General features: G+C 45.3%; 2 protein-coding genes across 3 annotated transcripts in view; one reads left to right on the top strand and one right to left on the bottom strand.

The window, feature by feature from the left end:
* bach2a (BTB and CNC homology 1, basic leucine zipper transcription factor 2a) overlaps positions 1-24,889 on the bottom strand; it is a 48,161-nt gene extending 23,272 nt beyond the window's left edge. For both annotated transcript variants that reach the window (XM_040049141.1, XM_040049142.1), the window contains exon 1: positions 22,514-24,889. In XM_040049141.1, the coding sequence (XP_039905075.1) occupies positions 22,514-22,780 (267 nt within the window). In that variant the 5' untranslated portion in view covers positions 22,781-24,889. The remainder of the gene's footprint in view (positions 1-22,513) is intronic.
* LOC120744641 lies at positions 17,398-18,904 on the top strand. Its single transcript, XM_040049157.1, has 2 exons — positions 17,398-18,231; positions 18,325-18,904. Exons 1-2 carry the CDS (start codon positions 17,489-17,491, stop codon positions 18,335-18,337), a joined length of 756 nt encoding a protein of 251 aa, XP_039905091.1. The 5' UTR covers positions 17,398-17,488; the 3' UTR covers positions 18,338-18,904.
* Positions 24,890-27,023: the final 2,134 nt, after the last annotated feature.

The following is a 27,023-nucleotide window of genomic DNA, read 5'->3' as shown; positions in this document are numbered from 1 at the left end:
GATTTCATTTATTTTTTAAATAAGACATTTTCATAATAACAAAACTGATTTAAGATGTATGTTTGATACATTTAATCTAAACCTACAATTATGGTCACAATGACAGGCTCACCTGCAGGGCTCTAGAAGTGTCTCCAGTCTCTGGAGTTTGTCCCACTCTGGAGGCGTCAGGAGGACAAGTTTATGCTTTTGTTTATCCAGAGTCGCGGTTACTGCAGTTTGGTTGCGGATCAAGCGCTTCACCATCTCCAGCGTGGAGTTCCAGCGCGTAGGCACGTCCTGGGCCAACTGCTCCTGCTTGCGCCCCAGTGACACCTGCTCTGCGTTCAGCTCTGCTGTGTTTGCTGGTCTGTGCTTAAAATGGCCAACAATTTTGCGGCATTTGGCCAGCGCAGTGACAAAGCCACTGTCTGCGAGACTCACTGTGATGCATCTCTGTAGAATGTGCGCGGTACACGGCATGTGATTGAATGGCATGATGCGAGCCGCGGCGATCATATTGCGCGCACTGTCCGTGCCTACTGTTGTCACCTTCTCCTCAATTCTCCACCTGCGAGCAACAGTCTGGAACTGCTCTGCACAAGCCTCCGCAAAGTGCCGCTCTTCCGTTTTCATTATAGTCAGCGCAAAGGATGTCAGACCCCAGGCTTCAATGATTAAATGCGCAGTAACTCCCAGGTAATTGTCATTACTCAATGATGTCCAGTGGTCTCCTGTCAGAGCCACGCATTCTGTGTGAACTAAAGCCTCTTCTTTTTTCTTTTTCTCCGTTTCATACAGTTCATGGATTCGAATTGTTATTGTGCTTCTCGCTGGGGGCTTGTAGGACGCGTCCTGAGATGCAACCTTTAAAACATCCGCAAAGCCCTTGTCCTCCACAATGCTTAGCGGTCTACAGTCCTTTGCTATCCATTTGGCTATATTGTCGGTCAGTTTGTCCAAAGAAGACTTACCGAGTGGCCTGCGTTCACTAAGAGTGGTCTGACGCAGGCCGGGTGAAGCTGCTGCCCCGACAAACGCGTGTTTGGCATTAAGGTGGTATTTTAAGGTCGAATTTGAACTGTGAAATTGAAACTCTTTACTACAGTGAGTGCAAATTACAACGCGTTTGTTTATTGTCCCATCTATGTTCTTCTTGTATTTAAATTCCCCATCCAGAAGGCCATCCTGTTCCTGCTTCTCCATTTTCAGTGGCGCGGTAAACAAATCAAGTGGAGGGTCACCTGCCCCTCCCTTCCTTCCCTCCCCATCTCCAGCTGCCTCCCTCTTCCCGCTCCACCACAACCACCCACACATGCAGGGCCTTGGAGTAGGGGTATGTCACCAGGGTGCAGAGGAGGCTACCCCCCCCCCGTCCCCTTCTGGCTGCCTCTGCCTCAATTTTATCCCACAACTTAGACATTCACATTACTCACACTCTCATTACACATACATATAGGATCTTGGGGGTGGGCACGATACACGGAGTCCAAATTACCATCAGGTTGTACACCTCACCCCTGGCGTCGTTGCCCACCTCTCAATTTTGAATACACGAAGACATTGAGGGCTAGCTGGAGGGACTATGCGCTTACCTGCTGCTCTCTGGCAGGTAGCTCCATGCCCTCCTGGGTTTTAATTGCACCTTAGAACACACATGCATCAACACTACAATGAGCGGGTGGAGGGAGGTTTGGAGTCTTCTCTCACCCCCGTTCTCTGCGGCCTGCTGGAGCTGGGGGGCTAGGAGGAGTTGGCCGTCCGACTGCGGTCTGGAGTGTGGGGCCTCCCTGCTGCTGCGGAGTCGGGGCGGTCTGACTCTCCCCACCGCAGGGAAAAGGGTGACACCACCTGGGTCTGGGTGCAGTTCCCCCCTCCAGGGGCAAGGGTACCTAGACCCGGTTCATAGAGTACGCTTGGGGAGTGTGATCGCGTGTACAGCATCTCTTTATGTCTGTCTCCACGTTGGTTGAGTGTGGAGTAAGTGCATATGAGAGCATGAGGGTGGGAATGGATGTTTGTATCTGTGTGTGCCTGTATGTCTGTGTCTATATGTCAGGTTGGGTATCAGACGCCACCTCTCTGGGGACATCTCAGGCCCTCCAAGGTTTGGAGGCCTATCTCCACCCACCACCACTTCCCCTGCCAGTGGCGGACTCCCTCAGGTGTCGGTGCGTTGGTGGTTCTTTGTGTCTGGGGGTGGGCGTCCGGGTACACACCGGCTCACTCCTTGGCGGCCACTTATCGAGGCCTGGAACCTGGGGCTCGCTCGGGCCACCTCGGAGGTGGGGTGCCCCCGGCCTCTCGGCCTGGGGCTCGGTCACTCTGGCACAGCTGGCTGCCGGCGGAGCTCACGGGCGCGTCACTGCAACTCCCCCTAGCTTCTGCTCCACGGCTGCTGAGTGAGCCCTCATCTGGGACTCTCCTCAGCTCTTACTGGGACAGTGGCGCGGCTGCCCCTCTGTTGGTCTTCCTTGGTCTCTTGTGTTCTGGGGGCCTCTGGATGGCTGGAGTTTTGATCTCCTCCATACCTGCTTCATACCCTGGAGGACGGGGCTGTGGCTCCCCACACTCCGTAGCAGATCGTTACATGGAGAAACCTTTGGAATGCAAGCATGCTGATCCACACAGGTATGCACACAGGTGTACACACGGGTATTCACAGACGCGGACTACACGTTTCTTGGCTGCTGCCTCAAAGCACATTGTGCGCTGTCTATCTTGCGTGCTGCACAATATCGTTTATTATTTAGTATCTACTGATATCTACTGCTAGCTAGTTTATTGTGATGGTGCCGTTTTTTTTTTATGTTGCTCTTTGTTGTTTGCTTTCTCTTCTGTTTTTTTTTTCTCCATACAGGTGATCCAGGTGTTTTTTTTTTGTTTTTTTTTTCTTTCTTCCCCCCCTTCTCACCGTCTCTTCTCCCCTTTGGTTTTCTTTCTCTCCCTCTCTTTCTTTCATTCTTTCTCCCTGTCCTATCCCCCAGTCATGTCTGTCCCGTTTGTAGCAACTGAAAATAAAATAAATTCATAATTATAATAAAGGTCAATCAAATGGACCAATATGGCAAGGCAATGATGATCCACTTGGTAAAATAAATCCGCTTGGCATCTTTCTTGGCCTTAAGACAACAATTCTGATGGCTAAAGATCCAAACGGGACACAAAAAAAAAAAAAAAAAAAAAAAAAAAAAGACTTTGATTGTGACTGGGGAAATCGATTGTAGGCCAAAAGACTGACAATGACTGAAATTTAGTTTGTGCTCTTATTGTCCCGCCACAAAGTTTGCACTAAATCTCTCCTAACACTGCGCAGACAGCAGCAGAAAACCAGCATGGTTAAACAGACACTGACAGCTCTGTCCACGAGAGCCTGCGAGTGCTTACTTCAGGACTTCTGATGGTTTTATGTTGCGTCTAGGACTTTAATAAGTGGTTGTGTTTAAAAAAAAAAAAAAAAAAAAAAAAAAAAATCAAGTGGAATTATGGGAGCGACTTATCTGCGTGTTGCGCTAAATAGTTAAATATTCTAACGTAATTAATTCCAAAATTTAATTATCGCAATTAACGCATTAATTTCGACAGCTATATTTATAATACAATAAGGGTCTGGGGGGAAATGCATAAAATGTTGGGTAGAGAAGATTGCACTTCATTCTTGACTCCTTTACTGAGAAACAAAGATTTTGTTCCAGGAATGTCTCGTAGTATGTTCGATACGTGGCACAAAAAGGGATTAAGGGTAATTGGCAATTTGTATCAAAACAACACACTGATGAACTCTGAGCAATTGCAGTCAAATTTTAATATTCCTAGAGACCATTTTTTTGGCTTTCTCCAGGTTCGTAACTTCGTTCATTCTAGAATTCCACAGTCTTCAGAAATAGTTATATATGATGATATTGAGACATTTCTTATTAAGTGAAAAGACAGAACTCATTTTATCTCAGCTTTTTATTCTCTCTTATATACTCTTAGTAGCAACACACTGAGCGCTATTTATAAATGGGAGAGAGATCTTAATAATCAATATACCGAAGAGGAGTGGAAAGGAGCCATTAACATGAGTAGTTCCACTTTTACTTGCAACCGCTTGCGAGAAACCCAATACAAAATCATACATCGCCTTTATACAGGTACTGCACTGCAGTGGTTTGTATCATATCTATCTAATAGACTCCAATTTGTGCATGTACCATCCCTTACCAAGATGGCGCCGCGTATGGATGCCCTGGTGCTTCAGTGCGTTACTTTTGTTTTGTTTTTGTGCATTTCTTCTGTGTCTGGGCACTCCTCTGGATATTCGTACACCAGAGAAGAGCTCCTTAACTACAGGACTACAACGCCTGTGGATTTATTTCCAATATTTGTCGCATCTGCGGCAGATTTACTGCTGACTCTGACCAGGAAAGCGAGACGCCGAAAGAGAGGGAAGCGAGCCGGCGCACTCGTGCGTTTGAGGAGACGCGGACTGCGAACTGCTCTTCCTGGGATCTTCCTTTCTAATGTACGCTCACTCGGGAATAAGATTGACGAACTGGCCCTGATGAGAAGCATGAACAGAGACTTTGCCTCCTCCTGTGTCTTATGTTTTACGGAGTCGTGGCTCAGTGAGAACATCCCAGACTGCGCGCTCAAGCTGGAGGGCTTCCATCTGCTGCGCGCGGACCGGCAGGCCGCTCTCTCCGGTAAGTCCAAAGGTGGAGGTGTCTGCTTCTACATCAATAGTGGCTGGTGCACAGATGTGACAGTGATTGCTCAGCACTGCTCTTCCTCTCTGGAATATCTTTTTATCCACTGCAAACCGTTTTATTCTCCGCGGGAGTTTGCTTCATTCATCCTGGCCGCTGTTTACATCCCGCCAGACGCAGATGCGCAGGCAGCTCAGTGCGCACTCGCGGAGCAGATTCTCCACATGGAGCGGACATTCCCGGACTCTCTCATCATTGCTCTTGGGGACTTTAATAAAGCCAATCTGAGCCATGAGCTTCCGAAATATAAGCAGTATATTAAATGCCCGACCAGAGAGGAGAGGACATTAGACCACTGTTACAGCACGATCAGCGGGGCCTATCGCGCGGTGCCCCCGCGCTTCACTCGGACTTTCTGACCACGTCATGATCCACCTGATCCCCGCGTACAGACAGAGGCTGAAGCTCTCCAAACCTGTCGTGAGGACTAAAAAACTGTGGAGCAACGAGGCTGTGGAGGAGCTTCGCACGTGTTTGGAGACCACAGACTGGGACACATTGAAGGCTGCTTCTAACAGCTTGGACGAGTTTACGGACACTGTCACCTCCTATATCCACTTCTGTGAGGACAGCATTGTGCCATCACGCACCAGGGTGAGTTATAACAATGACAAACCCTGGTTTACTCCTAAACTCAAAAAGCTGTGGCTGGAAAAGAGAAAGGCGTTCAGAAGCGGAGACAGGGACTGCTACAGAGAGGCCAAGTACAAGTTCACTAAAGAAGTGGACATTGCTAAACACCAGCACTCTGAGAAGATGCAGCAGCAGATCTCAGAGAATGACTTGGCCTCTGTGTGGAAAGGTTTTAGGAATATCACCAACTACAAGCCTAAAACCCCCCACTCCACTGACGACTTGCTCTTGGCCAACACCCTTAACGACTTCTACTGCCGTTTTGACGAGCCATCAGGCAGCCTTCACACCTCCAACGGCCCCAACAATAGAGGCACTTTGGACACTAATTCCCCCACCTCTCCCCCCTCCATAGAGCCATCACCACCTTCAAACTGTTCACCTACAACACCCCCCTCCTCACCCCACACAAAAGAGGATTTCACACCACCTCCTCCCACCACAACTCTTCATATTCATGAAGCAGATGTGAGGAAGCAGTTTAAGAACCTGAATGCTCGGAAAGCTCCCGGCCCAGACGGCGTGTCTCCTGCCACCCTCAGACACTGTGCAAACGAGCTGGCCCCAGTGTTTTCTGGCATTTTCAACTCCTCACTGCAGGCATGTCATGTGCCTGCCTGCTTCAAGTCCTCTACCATAATCCCTGTCCCCAAGAAACCTAGGATCACTGGACTAAATGACTACAGACCCGTGGCTCTGACATCTGTGGTCATGAAGTCATTTGAGCGCCTAGTTCTCTCCCATCTCAAGACCCTCACGGCCCCCCTCCTGGACCCCCTGCAGTTTGCATATAGAGCCAACAGGTCTGTAGATGACGCCATCAACATGGCCCTACACTTCATCCTGCAGCATCTGGACTCCCCAGGAACCTACGCCAGGATCCTGTTTGTGGACTTCAGCTCTGCCTTCAACACCATCCTTCCAGACCATCTCCGAGGCAAGCTTTCCCAGATGAATGTGCCTGATCCCATCTGCCGGTGGATCACTGACTTCCTGACGGACAGGAAGCAGCATGTGAGGCTGGGAAAGAATGTCTCGGACTCCCGGACCATCAGCACCGGCTCCCCTCAGGGCTGTGTTCTTTCTCCTCTGCTCTTCTCCCTGTACACCAACTGCTGCACCTCCACCCACCAGTCTGTCAAGCTAATCAAGTTTGCAGATGACACCACCGTTATTGGGCTCATCTCGGACGGGGATGAGTCTGCCTACAGGAGGGAGGTTGAACGTCTGGTGTCCTGGTGCAGCCACAACAACCTGGTGCTGAATGCCCAGAAGACAGTGGAGATTATTGTGGACTTCAGGAAGCACACAGCCCCACTCCCCCCCATCATCCTGACTGACACCCCCATCACCTCTGTGGACTCATTCCGCTTCCTGGGTACCACCATCACCCAGGACCTGAAGTGGGAGCCCACCATCACCTCCGTCATCAAGAAAGCCCAGCAGAGGATGTACTTCCTGAGGCAGCTGAAGAAATTCAACCTGCCAACACGGACGATGATGCAGTTCTACACTGCAATCATCGAGTCCATCCTCACCTCCTCCATCACCGTGTGGTACGCTGGAGCCACTATCAGGGACAAACAGAGACTGCAGCGTGTTGTGCGCTCTGCTGAGAAGGTGATTGGCTGCAGACTCCCATCTTTGCAGGACCTGTACACCTCCAGGACATTGCGGCGTGCAGCTCGGATCTCAGCTGACCCTTCTCACCCTGGACACAGTCTGTTTGACCTGCTACCCTCAGGCAGGAGGCTCCGGTCCATTCGCACCAGAACCTCTCGCCATAAGAACAGTTTCTTCCCCTCTGCTGTTGGACACATGAACAATAACCATATGACTGTCCCCGCCACTAACACATGACCCTACGCTGTGTCACTGCATCATTCCATGTTTGGCACTGATCACCACCTGCACTCATGTATATATCTTTCTACGTAGCACTCTTAATTCTTATTCTCATGTATATATCTCATGTATATCTCATGCACATATCTTTCTACGTAGCACTTTTAATTCTTATTCCTACTTTTATTTTTTCATGTCTATTTAAGTGCTATTTATGACACTATGTTTGCACTGAAGCACCGCAGCAATTTCCTAATGTTGTAAACCTGCTCAACATTTGGCAATAAACCCCTTTCTGATTCTGATTCTGATTCTGATGTAAATGGAGAGTCCTCTTCACACACTGAGGTTAATTATGGAGTTCCACAGGGTTCAGTGCTAGGACCAATTCTGTTTACATTATACATGCTTCCCTTAGGCAGCATCATTAGAAGACATAGCATACATTTTCACTGCTATGCTGATGACACCCAGCTCTATCTGTCCATGAAGCCAGATAACACACACCAATTAGTTAAACTGCAGGAATGTCTTAAAGACATAAAGACCTGGATGGCCGCTAACTTTCTGCTTCTTAATTCAGATAAAACTGAGGTTATTGTACTCGGCCCTGAAAAGCTTAGAAATATGGTATCTAACCAGATTCTTACTCTGGATGGCATTACCTTGGCCTCCAGTAATGCTGTGAGGAACCTTGGAGTCATTTTTGACCAGGACATGTCCTTCAACGCACATATTAAACAAATATGTAAGACTGCTTTCTTCCATTTGCGCAACATCTCTAAAATTAGAAATATCCTGTCTCAGAGTGACGCTGAAAAACTACTTCATGCATTTATTACTTCCAGGCTGGACGACTGTAATTCATTATCAGGATGTCCAAAAAAACTCACTGAAAAGCCTTCAGTTAATCCAAAATGCTGCAGCAAGAGTCCTGACAGGGACTAGAAAGAGAGAGCAGATTTCTCCTGTTTTGGCTTCCCTTCATTGGCTTCCTGTTAAGTCCAGAATTGAATTCAAAATCCTGCTCCTCACATACAAGGTCTTAAATAATCAGGCCCCATCTTATCTTAATGACCTTGTAGTACCATATCACCCTATTAGAGCACTTCGCTCTCGCTCTGCAGGCCTACTTGTTGTTCCTAGAGTATTTAAAAGTAGAATGGGAGGGAGAGCCTTCAGTCTTCAGGCCCCTCTTCTGTGGAACCAGCTTCCAGTTTGGATTCGGGAGACAGACACTATCTCTACTTTTAAGATTAGGCTTCAAACTTTCCTTTTTGCTAAAGCATATAGTTAGGGCTGGACCAGGTGACCCTGAATCCTCCCTTAGTTATGCTGCAATAGATGTAGGCTGCCGGGGGATTCCCATGATGCATTGAGTTTTTCCTTTCCAGTGACCTTTCTCACTCACTATGTATTAACAGACCTCTCTGCATTGAATCATATCTGTTATTAACCTCTGTCTCTCTTCCACAGCATGTCTTTTATCCTGTCTTCCTTCTCTCACCCCAACCGGTCGCAGCAGATGGCCGCCCCTCCCTGAGCCTGGTTCTGCCGGAGGTTTCTTCCTGTTAAAAGGGAGTTTCTCCTTCCCACTGTCGCCAAAGTGCTTGCTCATAGGGGGTCATATGATTGTTGGATTTTTCTCTGTATCTATGAAGCGCCTTGAGGCGACTTTTGTTGTGATTTGGCGCTATATAAATAAAATTGAATTGAATTGAATTGAATATAGCTTCTAATGTCTTGCATAAGATTGTACCTCATATTTCCCATTTTTGTAGTAAATGTCAAAAAGAAACTGGCACTTTTTTTCATTACTTTTGGGAATGTAAATTAATCAAAAGATTTTGGAGCTTCATATCTCAAGAACTAAGTAATATTTTTAACAATCTGATTCAAAGGGACCCCGGGTATTTTCTTCTTGGCCTAGCCTCAAAAGAAGTAACATTGAATCACTTGCAGCGCAAATTATGTGACAAACTATTGCTGGTAGCTAGTAAATGTATTCTCATTAATTGGGTTAAGGATAAACCTCCCTCTGTGACGTTGTGGTACAGAGAATTATTTAAAGTTATTCCTCACGAAAGAACTGCTGCTATTTTAGAAGGAAATGAGGGTCTCTTTCTCAATGTTTGGTCCCCTTTGCTTTCTTATTTGCCAAATGATTTGTCCCAACTGTTGAGGGGGGGTGGTTGCGATTAAGATGCTCTCAGTTAAATAGGAAGTAAGTGTAAAGGACAATTCATTCTTGGAGTTTATCTTTTTCTCTTTCTATATCTGTGGGTAATTGAGTGAAAATATGTTTTGTGTGTGTGTGTGTGTGTAAATTGTGTGTTTTCTTTCTTTCTTTTCTGTTTGGTTGTTATGTTTTATGCTATTCTTGATAACGAATAAAAATTGTTTAACGAGAAACAATCAAAAGACAAGACATTGTGCTACAAGAAAAGTGACAAAGATTTGAGAGTACAAGGTCACAGTGACTCAGACTGGGCTGCAGATGTGATTGACAGGAGGAGTACTACAGGTTACTGCATAAGCCTGAATGAAGAAGGTACTTTGGTGTCATGGCGAACAAAGAAGCAGCCAACTGTTGCCTTGTCAACTTGTGAAGCAGAGTACATAGCTTTGGCAGCAACAACACAAGAATGTTTGTACATGACACAACTGTTGCAAAGCATGTATGAGCATCAAAAGGGACCACCAAAGAATTTTGAGGACAATCAAGGGACTATTGCATTGGCAAAGAATCCTGTTAACAGACAGAGGTGTAAGCATATCGATATCAAGTATCATTTTGTGAGCTCAACAGTTAATGCTGGAAATTTGATATTGGAATATTGTTCGACAGGTCCGATGGTGGCCGATGTTATGACAAAGCCAGCAACAAAGGGGAAGTTATTGAAGTTTGAGAAATATATGTTTGGAGTGTAAACAAATAGTAAAGAAAAACAGTTTCTTTTGGAATGCATGTAAAGCTGACAACGTGAGTGCAAGTGGGGGTGTTGAGCTACTTAATAGGTATGCCCTCATTGTCATCTGTTGTGATTTTATTTTGAAAGGATGCTTCCTGTTATGCTGCGGAGTATACGCGAGAGTTCAATAAACAAAGTCACCTTTTGGTGTGAATGTTCCGGTAAAAGCCGATGCCCCACGTGTGATTATTCCTCCGTCTAGACAATAAGTATCTTCAATATTCATGCAGATTCTGCTGGAAGACCCGTCTCTGCTAACATGTATGTTTATATATAAATACTAGGGGTGCAACGATACTCGAATCGATATTGAACCGTTTGATACAGTGCTTTCGGTTCGGTAAGCATATGTATTGAACAATACAAAAATGTAATTTATTTTATCAACTTTTCTTCTAACGATGCTGTCTGTGTTGAGCGCTCAGTGGATCTGCGTTCGACCAGTCCGCCTAGGCTGCACTGTCGAGCGCAGATCCACTGAGCGCAGCGCAAGCTAGCAAGACAGGAGCTAAGCTTGTTGCAACATGGCAATTTGAACCTCCCCCACCCTCATTCAGATCTGGCCTTTGGAACTATTTTGGTCTTCATGTGAAGTATGACCCTGAAAGTAAGCGCGTCATCGACAAAAGTAAAACAGTATGCCGGATGTGCCACGCAATGCTCAATTACATGGGCCGACATACATTACACCTGACCCCTACAGCGCCTCCTACAGGGTCCATGGACTAAGACCCAGACACCAGACACTCACCCTCAGGCACCATCCCCATGCCTGGCTCCAGGGTGGGGCCCCGGTAACCCAATCCTGGGCAGTGTGAACTGTTCCCTTGATTGTAAACTCATAGAGGTCTTTTCAATCGCTCTTTGTCTGGTACCTCACTCAGGACCAGTTTGTCATTGGGACACCCTAACAAACTCCTCCACCATGATAAGGTAGCGATTAATAGAGGGTGTATTCCAACTAAAGGGGGATCACACTCCTCAGCCTCCCTGGGAAAGTCTATGATAGGGTGCTGGAAAGGAGAGTCCGTCCATTAGTTGAACCTCGGATACAGGAGTAAAAATGCGGTTTTCCCCCTGGTCGTGGAACACTGGACCAGCTCTTTACCCTCTCGAGGATCCTGGAGTGTGCATGGGAGTTTGCCCAACCAGTCTATATGTGTTTTGTGGACTTGGAGAGGACATTCGACCATGTCCCTCGGAGTGACCTGCTTGGGGAGTATAAGGGTTTCTGGCCCATTGCTACGGGCCATTCTATCCTTATACAACCGCATAGCTTGGTCTGCATAGCCAACATCAAGTCAGACTTGTTTCCGGTGGGTGATGGACTCCGCTAGGGCTGCCCTTTGCCACCGATTCCGTTTGTAATTTTTAAAAATGAGACCACGCAAGCTTGTGGGTGGTCTCAGAATCTCATGTCTGCTTTTCGTAGATGAAGTGTGTAGAAAACCCCTGTGATTTGTGTATATAGACTGTTCCACGGACCCCCTCTAACCACTGCTAAGATGGTACATTCCTCCCATCCTTTGTTTGTGTTTGCGCTGGTTCACTGTGATAGCGCTGGTGGAGCTGGGCTGTTGTACTGAACATGTGTCGTGCGTGTGCGTGAATGATAAGTAAGTGCCTTGTATTTGTTTGTTCTATGGTTGTAACTTATCATACACTTGCCTATGTACATTGTGTGATGCCTTTATAGAGTTTTCCAGCGGTTTGTGTAGCCACGAGACATTGTATATTCACGCTGATTTGACCAAAATGGCGCTACCCTTGTGAACTGAGCTGCCCAAAGTAAAGATGGAGTCTACCCCTGTGCAGCAGCCCATTTGTGTCCACCAGGGGGTGGTGTTTAGTCATTTTCGAATTAGACTTTCTGTTCAACCCTTTCTGTATTATTTAGACCAGCTTGGTTGACTTTAATTGTTTGCTAATTGTAATTTCTGTTATTTTACAGAACCACACACATATACATATACTCACACGAATTCACTTCTGGAGATGTTTGGATTAAAGGAACCCTAATTCTCATTGCTGTGGACCCTCTCTTTCGTCATATAAGTCACCTGTGCCTTCTGACGGAGGATAGGAAAATCCTGCTGTAATTTGCCAGTTTATTAAGCACACACATGTCCAGTTCAAGTGGTCCTTCGAGCCGGATTAATTACAGCATTTCCTAACATGGCGACATCCCGATATGATGAAGAACAACAAGGTGCCCGGCAAAGGAGACCACATAGGGCTCCAAGATATCTGGATGACTTCATCTGGACCTATCCCCCACAGCCGACTAACCCAGTTCCACCGAATACTAACGCAGCTACTCCAATACACCAAACCGCTGGCATCGACGGCTCACCAGAGATGGAGAGAATAAGGAGGATGGAGCAGTGTGTTACTCAGGTACAGGAGCAGATGAGGGAGATACAGAGCGCTATACAAGTGTCTTTGAACTTTGGCCAAAGAACCCCCCAAGTACAGTTACAAACCCAAGTCCGGAGCCATAGTATGCCTTTACTAACTGTGGATAATAATCCTACGCAAGCTCCTCCTATGGGCGGACTAGAAAACATCCCTCCCATATCTCCAGTAATACCTGGCCCTCAGCCTCATACTGTACAGCAGACCTCCCCTTCCACAGCTCATCATGTTGATAACGCTCAAATACTACAGTCAACAGCTCCTACTCTCCCTGTTAACCGACCTATTCCTCAGCCCCCTCTATACGCCCACTCTTCTATGCCATCAGCTGCTCAGCCAACACCAGTGGTACCCCGGTCTGCATCTACAGCAACAGATCAGCCACATCCTCCCTGGCATCAACAAAGAGACCTGAATTGGCAGTCATCAACCCCACAGTGGTCTGTGCCACACAGTGCTGCTCAGTTTAGTATCCCTGGCACTATGCAGTACCCTGTCACGCTGCCGCCTGGCATGCCCTCTCCAGGTTATCCGCCTTGGACTTCAGGCCCACCTCTCAGTCAGCCATATGTTACACCAGTGCTGCCACCTGCTGTTAGCTCACAGTATACCTATCAGCATCCTGCTCCAGCTGCACCGCCACCTGTCAGTTCACAGCATGATGTAATTCAGAGCAGCCCACAACACTCCTCATCTCTGCTTTCCTCTCAGAGACCGAACTTGATGGAGATGGCTATTTCCTCTTCTTATGGCATCCCAAAACCCAACCTGATCCGCTTCACCACAGGAAAAGAAAGTGATTTCCTGCTACTGAAGAAAGGTCTGGATGGAGTTTTGGGACCACACCCACATCTGTCTGAGGATTACAAATTCCAAGTACTTCTGGATCATCTAAAGTTTCCTCCTGCGTTTCAGCTCGCAAAGAGGTATGTGCATGACACTATGCCCTTCACTAAAGCAATGCAGGCTCTACAGCAGCGCTATGGACAACCACGCCAATTAGTCCAAGGTGAAATTAACAACATTTTGAGAGCTCCTACAGTGAAAGCTGGAGATGCACAAGGGTTTGAAGACTTTGCTCTATCAGTTAGTAGTTTGGTGGGACTACTAAACTCCATGGAAGGAGCCGCTAAGAGCGAACTAGAGTGTGGCTCCCATGTGGACAGGCTTTTGAGTAAACTCCCCTTCTCCTATCAAGACAGTTTTGCTGAATATTGTCTTGCAAAGGGCATCTTGCGGAGTGACTCAGCTAACACCTATACTCTCCCTGACTTTGCACAGTGGTTGGAGAGGAAGTCACAGGCCATACAGATATCACGAAGGGCTACAGAAAGCTACATATCTGATAAACCCCACTCAGATCGTAGAGACAAGTCATCACGACCATTAAAGACATCCTCATCAGTCTACTATGGCACTGACAAGCCTACAACACCAACGGCTAATACGACTTCAGCCCCTACTGACAGTAAAGAACCTATGAAAGGGAAGAAAAGAGAGAAATTTAAGCCCTACTGCCCCTTCTGTAGCAGTACAGAACATTACTTGAGTTCCTGTTCTGACTTCAGTAAGCTGAGTACTACACAGATTATTACATGGATTAATGACAATAAGAGATGCTGGAGATGCGGTCGGAGTCACCAGCCTGACAGTTGCAATCTGAAGAAACCTTGTGCCACCTGTGGAGAACAACACCTGCAGATCCTTCATGAAGCTGCCTCTCGCTCAAACAAGAGTATCCTGACATTGAGTACAGCCTCCAGCATGGTGTATTTGGACCAAGTCACTCATTCAGGCAGAGTCATGCTTAAAGTGGTCCCAGTTACCCTCCACAACAATGGGCGATCTCTGTCCACCTATGCCATTCTTGATGATGGATCAGAGCGGACTATTGTTTTATCTGCAGCGGTTCATTACCTGCAATTAAATATCACAGAGGAGTCCCTCAAACTACGAACCATCAGGCAGGAGGTGTCACAGTTACAAGGCGCATCGGTTTCTTTTGAACTAAGTGCACCCAGCTCTCCCCAAATCAAACATCACATCAGACGTGTCTTCACTGCTAAAGAACTTAATCTGGCAAAACAATCCTGCCCAGTGGACATACTCCGTCAGAGATATCCACATCTGGCCGACGTTCCCATCAAAGCATTTAAGGATGTGCAGCCTATGCTTCTTATAGGCTCAGATAATGTCCAGCTCATCACCCCTCTGTCACCTGTCAAAGTTGGTCCACTAGGCAGCCCTGTTGCTGTCAACACTAACCTCGGTTGGGCCATCCAGGGACCGGCTACCTTTCTACATCTACCTACTGAAGCTTCATGTCTGCACACATCCCTGTTACCAACTCCTTCTCAAGCGCTAAGACAGAACGTTGAGAAGTTGTGGCAGTTAGATGTGCTCCCCTTTCGATCAGAGAAAGAGGTAACTCGCTCTAAACAAGACAAAGAAGCACTGGAGTTACTGCAGAAAACCACAGAACGTGTACAGGTGGATGGAGTAGCTCGTTATGCTACTCCTCTGCTCCGCCGCAGAGACTCCACTAAACTACGAACTGACCATGACACAGTGATGGCTCTCCTTCGGTCCACAGAGAAGCGCCTGATTAAAGATCCTGATCTAGCGGCTGTGTACAATGCAGAAATACACAAACTGGAACAAGCAGGTTATGTAAGAAAACTCACTCCTGAAGAGGCAAACCTCACAGATGAATCCTGGTTCATTCCCCATCATATTGTGCATCATAACAATAAGCCTAGGATAGTTTTCAACTGTTCCTTCCAATACAGGCAAGATTGCCTTAACGATCAGCTGCTACCAGGTCCAACTCTCAGTCCATCCTTAATAGGTGTCCTGTTGAGATTTAGGGAGCACCCTGTTGCTGTGAGCGGGGACATACGAGGTATGTTCCATCAGGTGCGGCTTCTTCCGCATGACCGGCCCCTGCTGAGATTCGTGTGGAGAGATATGGAAAGAGATCGGAGCCCGGACATTTATGAGTGGTGTGTCCTGCCCTTTGGAACCACATGCAGCCCCTGTTGTGCCACGTATGCCCTTCAGCGCCATGTGCAGGATCATAAAGATGGCAATGAACAAGTACTAGACTCAGTGTTGCGCTCATTTTATGTTGATAACTGTTTGCAATCTCTGCCCTTTGCTTTGCAGGCACGACCACTTGTCGATAACATCAGAGAGTTGCTATCTACTGGTGGTTTCGAAATCCGACAGTGGGCCAGTAACTACCCAGAGGCCATTGCTCATCTCCCCTCTGAAGCAAAGTCCCCTACCTGCGAGCTGTGGTTGACTGAACACCAACCAGATCCCCAAGAACCAACCTTAGGCTTGGCATGGCACTGCTCCACAGACCAGATCGCCTACAGATGTCGGCCAGTGGTTCCTCAGGAGTCAACCATGAGAAACATCTACAGCATCCTCGCCTCTCAATACGACCCACTGGGTTTCATCATCCCCTTCACGACCCGGGCAAAGGTTATTGTTCAACATCTGTGGCAGAACAACAGGAACTGGGATGATCCCATCGAGGGCGAGTTACTCCAGCGGTGGCAAGAGTGGGTGAGTGAGCTACAGTATCTACAAGAAATCTGTCTGCCTAGATGCTACACAGCCCCAGCAACCCAAGAGGGAACTTTCCAGCTGCATGTATTCTGTGATGCGTCAGAGAGTGTTTACGGAGCAGTGGCATATTTGAGATTTAAATCGGCAGAACATGAGGTCCACACTGCCTTTATCATGGCCAGATCACGTGTAGCTCCCCGCAAGAAACTGTCAATTCCCCGTTTAGAGCTGTGTGCCGTACTTGCTGGGGCACAACTGTCTAGACTCCTCCTCAGTGAGCTTACTCTGCCCATTAGTGAGACTACTTTATGGACCGATTCTACCACTGTGTTGAACTGGATCCAGTCTGAGTCCTGCCACTATAAAGTGTTTGTAGGTACTCGTATTGCCGAAATACAGGAGCTGACTGAGGCCGCCAGCTGGAGGTATGTCCCCTCGGCTTTGAACCCAGCAGATGACATCACCCGGGGAAAACCATTACGTGAGCTGTCAAAACCTAGCCAGTGGATGGATGGGCCCCCCTTCCTGAGACAAGCACCTGAGCAGTGGCCAGCACGACCTACTGTGAGTACAGATACTGGAGATAATACTGAGTTAAAGAAATCAGCTTTCTGTGCCTATGTCACTACAGATTTGGCACAGTCTGATCCTGCATATGACACCTGGGCTGATTTGGTGCAGGCCACCTACCTGTCTTCTCACGGGGCGGCTGTCCTCCCTATGTCAGCGGCACAACGACTAGAGACAGAAGTTCAAATTCTCAAACAGGCGCAACAAGAAAGCTTCCCTGTTGAAGTACACACCCTTAAATCTGGGAAAGAGGTGTACAAAGACAGCAGACTGAACAACCTTTCTCCCGAATATGACAGTCAGCTTGGCCTCATACGAGTAGGTGGACGTCTCCGGCGAGCAGAGCAGATGGATGTTGACACTCTGCATCCTATCGTTTTGTCACCAGACCATCCTACTACTCAGCTCATCATCAAAGACTATGATACACGTCTCCTGCATCCTGGCCCAGAACGTGTCTTTGCCGAATTGAGACGCAGGTATTGGATTTTAAGAGGCAGACAGGCCATAAGGAAGCATCAGTATCGCTGTTTGGAGTGTAAGAAGTGGAGAGCCAAGCCTGTTTCACCGAAGATGTCTGATCTCCCTGCTACCCGCTTGCGATTAAATCAGCCGCCATTCTGGTCCACAGGAATTGACTGTTTTGGCCCTTTCATTATAAAGATAGGCAGGAGACAAGAGAAACGGTGGGGCATTATATTTAAATGCCTTACGACCCGCTGCATTCACCTCGACCTTCTCACTGGTATGGACACTGACTCCTTTCTCATGGCTCTGCGCAGATTTATTGCTCGAAGAGGAAAACCCTTTGAAATACTGAGTGATCAGGGCACCAATTTCAGAGGAGGAGACAGAGAGCTGCAGGAGGCATTCAAAGTGATGGAGCCACGACTGCAGGAGAAGCTCAGTGAACAGAGCATCACTTTCCACTTCAACCCTCCGCATGCTCCACATTTTGGGGGAGCCTGGGAACGGGAGATCCGTTCAGTCAAATCTGCACTTCAAGTTGCCCTCAAAGGTCAAGCGGTGCCAGAGGATTTGTTGCTTACTGTTCTTATTGAAGTAGAGGGCATACTTAATTCCAAGCCACTGGGATACGTTTCCTCGGATATTGCAGATGTTGACCCGATCACGCCAAATATGTTGCTCATGGGGCGGCGCGATGCTTCCCTTCCCCAGGCAGTATATGGCACCAGAGAAGAACTTGGAAGGCGAAAATGGCGTCACAGCCAAGTCATAGCGGACCGGTTCTGGACTCAGTTCATTCAGCGCTACCTGCCTGGACTGCAGCCTCGCCAGAAGTGGAACCAGACTACTCCACCTTTGAGAGTGGGACAGACTGTCATGGTGGTGGACTATCAGCTCCCACGGGCTTCCTGGCCCGTAGGACAGGTAACACAGGTATTTCCCAGCCCGGATGGACAGGTGCGAGTAGCTGAAGTCGCCATTGGGGAACATAAATACCAACGGCCTGTGTCAAAACTTATCATGTTACCTGAACTGTCAGCTGAATGTCCTTAGTTATATTCACATGGGTTTTTGATGTTTACTAATGTGCTATGCACATTAGGGGGCGGCTGTAGAAAACCCCTGTGATTTGTGTATATAGACTGTTCCACGGACCCCCTCTAACCACTGCTAAGATGGTACATTCCTCCCATCCTTTGTTTGTGTTTGCGCTGGTTCACTGTGATAGCGCTGGTGGAGCTGGGCTGTTGTACTGAACATGTGTCGTGCGTGTGCGTGAATGATAAGTAAGTGCCTTGTATTTGTTTGTTCTATGGTTGTAACTTATCATACACTTGCCTATGTACATTGTGTGATGCCTTTATAGAGTTTTCCAGCGGTTTGTGTAGCCACGAGACATTGTATATTCACGCTGATTTGACCAAAATGGCGCTACCCTTGTGAACTGAGCTGCCCAAAGTAAAGATGGAGTCTACCCCTGTGCAGCAGCCCATTTGTGTCCACCAGGGGGTGGTGTTTAGTCATTTTCGAATTAGACTTTCTGTTCAACCCTTTCTGTATTATTTAGACCAGCTTGGTTGACTTTAATTGTTTGCTAATTGTAATTTCTGTTATTTTACAGAACCACACACATATACATATACTCACACGAATTCACTTCTGGAGATGTTTGGATTAAAGGAACCCTAATTCTCATTGCTGTGGACCCTCTCTTTCGTCATATAAGTCACCTGTGCCTTCTGACCGAGGATAGGAAAATCCTGCTGTAATTTGCCAGTTTATTAAGCACACACATGTCCAGTTCAAAGTGCTTCTGTTGGCTTCATCGGGTGATGGCCTCCAGCTTGCACCGGAATGGTTCTCAGCTGAGTGTGAAGCGGTGGAAATGAGAAATCACCACCTCCAAATATGAGGCCATTGTCCTCAGGTGGGGTGCTAACTCCAGGTTAGGGACGAGTTCCTGCCCCAAGTGGAGAAGTTTAAGTATCTTGGGGTCTTGTTCACGAGTGACAGGAGTGGGTGACAACAGTCGGATTGGTGCAGTGATGTGGACGGTGTACCAGTCCGTTGTGGTGAAGAGAGAGCTGAGTGTAAAAGCGAAACTCTCAATTTACCGGTCGATCTACGTCCCTACCCTCACCCTATGGCCACGAGCTGTGGATAGTAGGGATGGGTACCGGTATCCGGTGCCATCATGGCACCGGTTCTGACATAAACGGTAGCAACCAGACCAAAAAGCAGTGCACATTTCAGTGCTTTATTTCGGTGCTTTTGTTTTTCCTGAGCTGTGATACACTTTAGATTCTAGCCGATCATTTTACGTTTCCGAGGATAGTAGGCGGGGCCAGGTACGTACGTTCTTTTAGAGCAGAGCTACAGATTAAAAATGCCCAAGGTGAAGCGGTCAAAAGTCTGGCTGTACTTCACAGCAAAATATGCAAACTCAGCAGCCTGCAATAAGTGCTTTAAGGTGATACTGTGATACGGTCAAAGGAGGTAACACCTCAAATCCGATGAAACACCTGGCGGCGCATAGCGTTTTTTTAAAAAGCCGAGAAATGCACCGTATTTGATAGCTTGCTGCCTGTTATCGGACCTGGAGTTAGCAACATCCCCCAAAAACCCGAAGAGGAGAGTCCTGGCCCCTAGTCCTGCCAGTATAGCAGAAATGATGACTGATGATGATGGCAGCAGCAGCCGTTCTTCTCTGCGTGAGTAGCTTAATGTTGTTCGTGTGTAATTTACGTTGAGTATGCTAACCACGTTATTCAATTAATGCATGTAAGGTGAACTAGCAAACATCATCATAGCTACATTGTGGCTGTCTCCTTGTTTGATGGCAGATACTCCCTTCACCCTGGCCAAAAAGGCTAAAATGACCAAAGAAAAAGTGGAAAACAGTTAAACATGAGAGGTTTTTGGACAAAGTTTGTGTTTTTTCCATTGTTTAAGCACTGCTTCCAGCCAAGAGTGATACCATATATGCCCCATAGCTGCAGAAAAGGCTAACATTGTTATTTTTTTTTACAAAAAAAAACAGCTGAACATGAGAGGTTTTTGGACCAATTTTGTGTTCTCCATTCTTTAAGCACCGGTTTGAGCACCGTTTAAGCACCGGCACTGTTTCAAAAGTACCGGTTTGGCACCGGTATCAGATAAAACCTAAACGATACCCATCCCTAGTGGATAGTGACCGAAAGAACGAGATCGTGGATACAAGCGGCGAAAATTAACTTCCTCTGAAGGGTGGCTGGCCTCTCCCTTAGAGATAGGGTGAGAAGTTCAGCCTCAGAGTGCATCTGACAAAGATGCCTCCTGGGCGCCTCCTGGGTGAGGTGTTCCCGGCATGTCCCACCGGGAGGAGGCCCTGGAGCAGACCCAGGACACGCTGGAGAGATTATATCTCTCGGCTGGCCTGGGAATGCCTTGGTGTTCCCCCGGATAAGCTAGAGGAGGTGGTTCAGTCAGTCAAAGGCCCAACTCACGAACGCAATCATACCCTGGATGTCGTACTTTCTTGCGGCCTATCACTCCTTGACACTAAAATTTGTAACATAAATCTTTCGGACCACATGTCTTATTTGAGTGTCTCTTTTCAGGTCAGCCTGGTAAATCAAATGTGCTGCTCCTATAAAAATCTAAATCAGGCATCACCTGTTAACAAGTCCACTCATTCGACAACTAATAGTCTGCTTTCTCTGTTCAATTAAGCTTGTCTGGAAAGCAGTACTGCTTTCCAGACAAGCAGACATTGCTCCTTTTACCACCAGGTATCTAAAACCTAAAACCCACCATGGTTGAATAATGACACCAGGGAACGCAGACAGGTATGTAGTAAAGCGGAATGAAAGTGGAAAAAGGACTGTCTCCAGGTGTCGTTTGAGGCACTTAGAGAATCCCTGTCAACTTACCAGAAAGCTGTAAGAGCAGCAAAAACAAAAAACTTTTCCAAGATCGTGTCCAACAATTACCATAAACCTTTGATTTTATTTGGTATTATAAATTCAGTTCTTAATCCTCCTACTACTGATCCTCATATAGCAGTGAACATAACATGTGAGAATCTACTGAAATTCTTCATTAATAAAATTGTAGACATCAGGTCTCACATTATTCCTCCCATTTCTGACCCATGTGTTTATACTCCAACTTTGGCCGTTTTTGACCACTCCGAGCCAGTATCCCTTACATTACTTAATAAAGTAGTCAGAAACTTGGAAGCTTCAAAATGTACCTTGGATATCATTCCACCTAGCTTACTGATAGATGTTTTTGACACTGTTGGTACATGTTTGCTTTCCATTGACAATAACAGTCTTCAGTCTGGGTCTGTTCCCTCTGACTTTAAACATGATGTGGTGGAACCCATCCTTAAAAACCAGAATCTGGACTCAACAGTTCTATCAAATTACCGTCCAATCTCTAAATTGTCCTTTTTGTCAAAAGTTCTGGAGAAAATTGTCCTTCTGCAGCTTCAGACCTTTTTAGATCAACACGACATTGGTTAACTATTCCAGACTGGTTTTGAAACGCACCACAGCACTGAAACTGCTCTTTTAAAAGTTTCTAATGACCTTTTAACTTTTACTGACTTGGGAGATTCTGCTATTTTAATATTATTAGACCACAGTGCTGCTTTTGACACAATAGATGACAGTATTCTTATCTGTCGACTGGAGCAATGTGTCAGAATTAAAGGGCTTGTTTTGGAATGGTTTAAATCCTACTTATCTAATCTTACTTTTCTGTTAGATTCAGACACATTGTCTCCAAGGACCGTGCTTTTTTGCGGGGTCCTCTTTTAAATTTACATGCTCTCGTTGGGATCAATTTTTTAAAAAAATACGGTATTTCGTTTCATTGCTGCGCAGACGATTTTCAGATTTACAGTGGGGCAAAAAAGTATTTAGTCAGCCACCGATTGTGCAAGTTCCCCCACCTAAAATGATGACAGAGGTCAGTAATTTGCACCAGAGGTACACTTCAACTGTGAGAGACAGAATGTGAAAAAAAAATCCATGAATCCACATGGTAGGTAGAAAAGACACATTTTGTCATAAAAAAAAAATCAGATCTATCTCTCTAGATAGATTTAGCTAAAAAGCATGGAAGTAAAATTCTGTTTACTATGCGAATGCTGATAACAACTGCAACACGGTAGCCCAAACTGATGTTATGTGTTTTTTTTTTCCAGACCTCCCCTGTAACATTTATTTATTTATTTATTTAAACTAATGACATGAGTCAAATCTTTAAAATCAGTGAATGTTGCCATTCTTATGTGCTGTCATGGTGCTCCTTTACCTTGTCTGGCAAGCTAATGATGAGTTCTGCATCACCAGGTGACCAGCTGTGTCTCAGCAGAGTTTGCAGGAAGTAGTGGCTACAAGCTGCAAGGACAGCCCTGTGTGCTCGTAGCTCCCTGCCCTCTACAAGTACAGTCACATCGCACAGGATGCCCTGCCGCCGTTGATCCTCCAGGCACAACATCATATTGGCACAGTGGACTTTGGATTCATATACGTACAGAGGCGTTGCCGCCTCACTATCTTGCTGCTTGCCTGTCGACATCACTCTGTGTAGCACCCTGCACAGAGAAAAGACACATGTCAGGACACAATATCAGTTAAGCTTAAACTACTTGTATGAGTAACATTTTCTTTTTCAAAACACCAAAAAGAAGTAAATAAGTAAATAATTAAATTGGGATTAGTGTTGTTCAATACGAGTGATTTCCTTTACAATCTTAAGGACATACCAAGAACTATTTAGCCTGGTATTAAAAATACTGATCCGATACAGATACTTTGTACATAAACTTAATGTGTTTGGGGAAAAAAAAAGTAGTCCATCCATCTTCTTCCGGTTATCTAGGGCCAGGTCTTGGGGCAGCAGCCCAAGCAGAGAAGCCCAGATCCCCCTCTCCCCGGCCACCTCCTCCAGCTTGGGGAACATCAAGGCGTTCCCAGACAAGCCGAGAGATAATCTCTTCAGCATCTCCTGGGTCTGCCCCGGGGCTCCTCCCAGTGGGACATGCCCGAAACACCTCACCCAGTAGGCGCCCAGGAGGCATCCTTGTCAGATGCCCGAACCACCTCAACAGGCTCCTTTTGATTTGGATGGCTGAACTCCTCAACCTAACGGAGAGGCCAGCCACCCTTTGGAGGAAGCTAATTTTCGCCGCTTGTATCCGCGATCTCGTTCTTTTGGTCACTACCCACAGCTTGTGACCATAGATAAGGGTAGGGAAGTAGATCGACCACTAAATTAAGAGCTTTGCTTTTACACTCAGCTCTCTCTTCACCACAACAGACCGGTACAGCGTCAGCATCAGCATCACTGCAGCTGCAGCACTAATCCATCTTTCCATCTCCTACTCCCTTTTCGCATCACTCGTGAACAAGACCCCGAGATACCTAAATTCCTCCACTTGGAGCAGAAACTCCTCCCTGACCTGGAGTGGGCACTCCACCTTTTTCCGACTGAAGACAATGGCCACAGATTTGGAGGTGCTGAATCTCATTCTCACCATTTCACACTCGGCTGCAAACCATTCCAGTGCAAGCTGGAGGCTGTCACCTGATGAAGTCAACAGAATCACATCATCTGCAATGTGATGAATAAAAGTAGTGTATTTCAAATTATACCTTTATAGTGAATACAAGACCTCAGACTATTTGTTGTAATAGTTTAATTCTGAACAATTATCATGCAAAAAATTAAAAAACGGAAACATCAGTACCTACATTTTAAAATATGCAATTAACAGGCAAAAACAAATGTATACCTCCACACAATTGGTCATGTATGGAACTATTAGGAACAAACTTTCCACTGTACTCAAAAGTTGTTACAATTTTTGTCAGCAGAATAATATAGTGAATAAAGTGAACTTTACCAACTAAGACATCTTAAATATGTCATTCTAGTACATTATTAATAGTTCAAGGTCCAGCAAAGAACCTCAGGTAACCTTCAGTAAATGTGAGTCAGCATTATTTATTTGTACATTCTGATATCGTTGATTTAAGTAACTGTTTAATCAATAACTATCCCTCTAATACAATGTCTCTCCAGCTTTTTAATCAGTAATCCAAGCTCTATTGTGTCAAATGGTTTTTACTTCAATAAACACTACCAAAGTATATTTTCTGTTATCCAATGCATTTGCTATGTCTTCTGATAGCTGCCATACAGCTAAAGCTATTAACTATAGCAGACATATTTGCTCTAAACCAGTAATGTCAGTCAGTTAATAGACATTTATTGTTTTTTCTAGGAAACATGTTTCAACTGCAGACACATTTCAGTAGTTTTACTATACATTCTATTTCTATTTTTCTTACTAGCCACATTTTAGTTCCAGTCCAATCAGTGGACTTTTGTAATTACATTTTATATCAATTATTTCTTTTTCATTAACTCTTATAATAAAAAAGGAGTACTCCCTCCTTTAATAGTTTAAAAAAAAGTTTGGTGTTCTAGACTTACATGTATTAAAACCAAACTGCAAACTGCTTTACTGCTGCACATTTTCCTGCACCCTTTGACAAACACCTGGTCTATTCATGCATACAGGCACTTTAAAAAGGTTTTTTCAGTGCACTCTCTGAACACTTAGATGGCACACTTGTTCTTGGAGGCGACCTCAACCTTGGACTAAATGAAGAAATGGATAGGCTCAATACAGCAGGAACTCAGCGTAATTGGCAGTCCACAAATATAATCAAACAGTATATGAGCGACTTTGGCCTTTGCGATGCATGGCGCTCCCTTCACCCCAACAGTAAGGAATATACTTTTTTCTCACATGTCCATCACTCCTACTCTCGTCTGGATTATTTTTTGGTCAGCAGCTCACTGCTGAGTGACATTTCAGACACTGAGATTCACCCTATAGCTGTCAGCGATCATGCTCCTGTATCTTTAACACTAATGCACAAGAATAATACTACGCCAAGTAAAAACTGGAGATTTAATACATCATTGCTTAAAGATGAAGACTTTATTAAATATTTAAAAAAAGAATGGACTTCATATTTAGATTATAATGACACTCCCGTAACATCAGCATCTGTTCTATGGGAAGCAGGGAAAGCTGTGATGAGAGGTAAACTAATTTCTTTCTCATCACATAAAAAGAAAGAAGAAAACAAAAATATTCAGGAATTAGAAAAAAACCATCAAATCCCTAGAAGAAGCCTACGTGTCCCACCAAGATCAGGAAACATTGAACAAAATACGCAAAACAAAACGAGAATTAAATGAGATAATTGATAAAAAACAAACAAACAGAATTCTTAGTACAAAGACTACGCCTACAAAATTATGAACATAAATTATGAAGATGGTAATAAATCCAGTCAATTTCTAGAAAACCAGCTAAAAATAAAGAAAGAAAAAACAACTATATGTGCTGTTCAAGATTCATCTGGGAACACAATACATGACCCAAAACAAATAAACAACATTTTCAGAGATTTCTATAAAACGTTGTATTCACCACAAATAAACCCAGCTAAAAATGAAATTGATCAGTTTTTGGACAACATAACTCTTCCAAAATTATTAGAAACTCAAGCAATGGCAGTGGATTCGCCACTGACATCAGGTGAACTCCAGGAAGCCCTGATAAGTATGCCCAATAATAAGGCTCCAGGTCCAGACGGCTTTCCTGCAGAATTCTACAAAGAATTCTGGACGATTCTAGCACCAGTTTTTTACAGAACGTTGTTGAAATCAAAGAAAAGGGCAGACTTCCATCAAATATGAATTCTGCAAACATTAATCTCCTGCTAAAACCAGACAAAGACCCTGTATATCCCTCAAGCTATCGTCCAATATCCCTTATAAATGTAGACCTCAAAATAATCTGCAAAGCTCTCTCAAAGAGACTGGAGAAAATAACCCCCCTCTTAATTCATCCTGACCAAACTGGTTTCATAAAAGGTAGGCACTCATCAACAAATACACGTAGATTACTTAACTTGATAGACTACTCATACAGTAAAAACCTTGAAACTACAATATTTTCTTTAGATGCAGAAAAAGCGTTTGACAGAGTTAACTGGAAATTTCTATTTGCAACTTTACACAAATTTGGTTTTGGATCCTCTTTCATAAACTGGTTAAAAATATTATATAATTCCCCAACAGCTTGTGTTAGAACAAATGACCAGACATCCTCCAGCTTCTGTCTCCTGAGGGGCACCAGGCAGGGATGCCCACTCTCCCCTTCACTGTTTGCAATTTTTATTGAACCACTAGCAGCAGCAATTAGACAGAATTCAGTAATTAAGGGCATAAAATGCAAGAACGTGGAACATAAAATCAGCCTTTATGCGGATGATGTGCTACTTTTTCTCCAAAACTCACAAACCAATGTCTCTGGGGTGATTGAATTGATAAACTCTTTTGCAAGAATATCAGATTACTCAATTAACTGGTCAAAATCTACAGTCCTTCCATTAGACCATTAATTGCTCCTTCCATAATTTTTCTTCTACACCACTGCAATCGGGAGATATAAAATATTTAGGTATTAATGTTTCTCCCAAGCTTGCAGATCTAACTAAATTAAACCATATCCCACTTTTAAAGAAAGTAGAAGGTGATCTGGCTAGATGCAAATGTTTACCCATATCACTCATGGGAAGGGTTGCCGCTATAGAAATGATGGTCTTACCAAAAATAAATTATTTATTTTCAATGATCCCAACTAAACCGCCACAAGATTGGTTCAGATCTCTAGATTCATACATGTCCAGATTCCTTTGGAAAAATAAACCCCCACATATAAGCTTAAAAACAATAC

Source organism: Simochromis diagramma, unplaced genomic scaffold (assembly GCF_900408965.1).
Source record: "Simochromis diagramma unplaced genomic scaffold, fSimDia1.1 OVJJ01000426.1, whole genome shotgun sequence".
In the NCBI taxonomy this organism is placed as follows: domain Eukaryota; kingdom Metazoa; phylum Chordata; class Actinopteri; order Cichliformes; family Cichlidae; genus Simochromis; species Simochromis diagramma.
This window is presented reverse-complemented; position numbering and strand designations above follow the sequence as displayed.

What these genes read in the sequence shown, in the direction of transcription:
- LOC120744641 (XM_040049157.1), top strand. Translation starts at nt 17,489, where the DNA reads ATGGACACTGACTCCTTTCTCATGGCTCTGCGCAGATTTATTGCTCGA.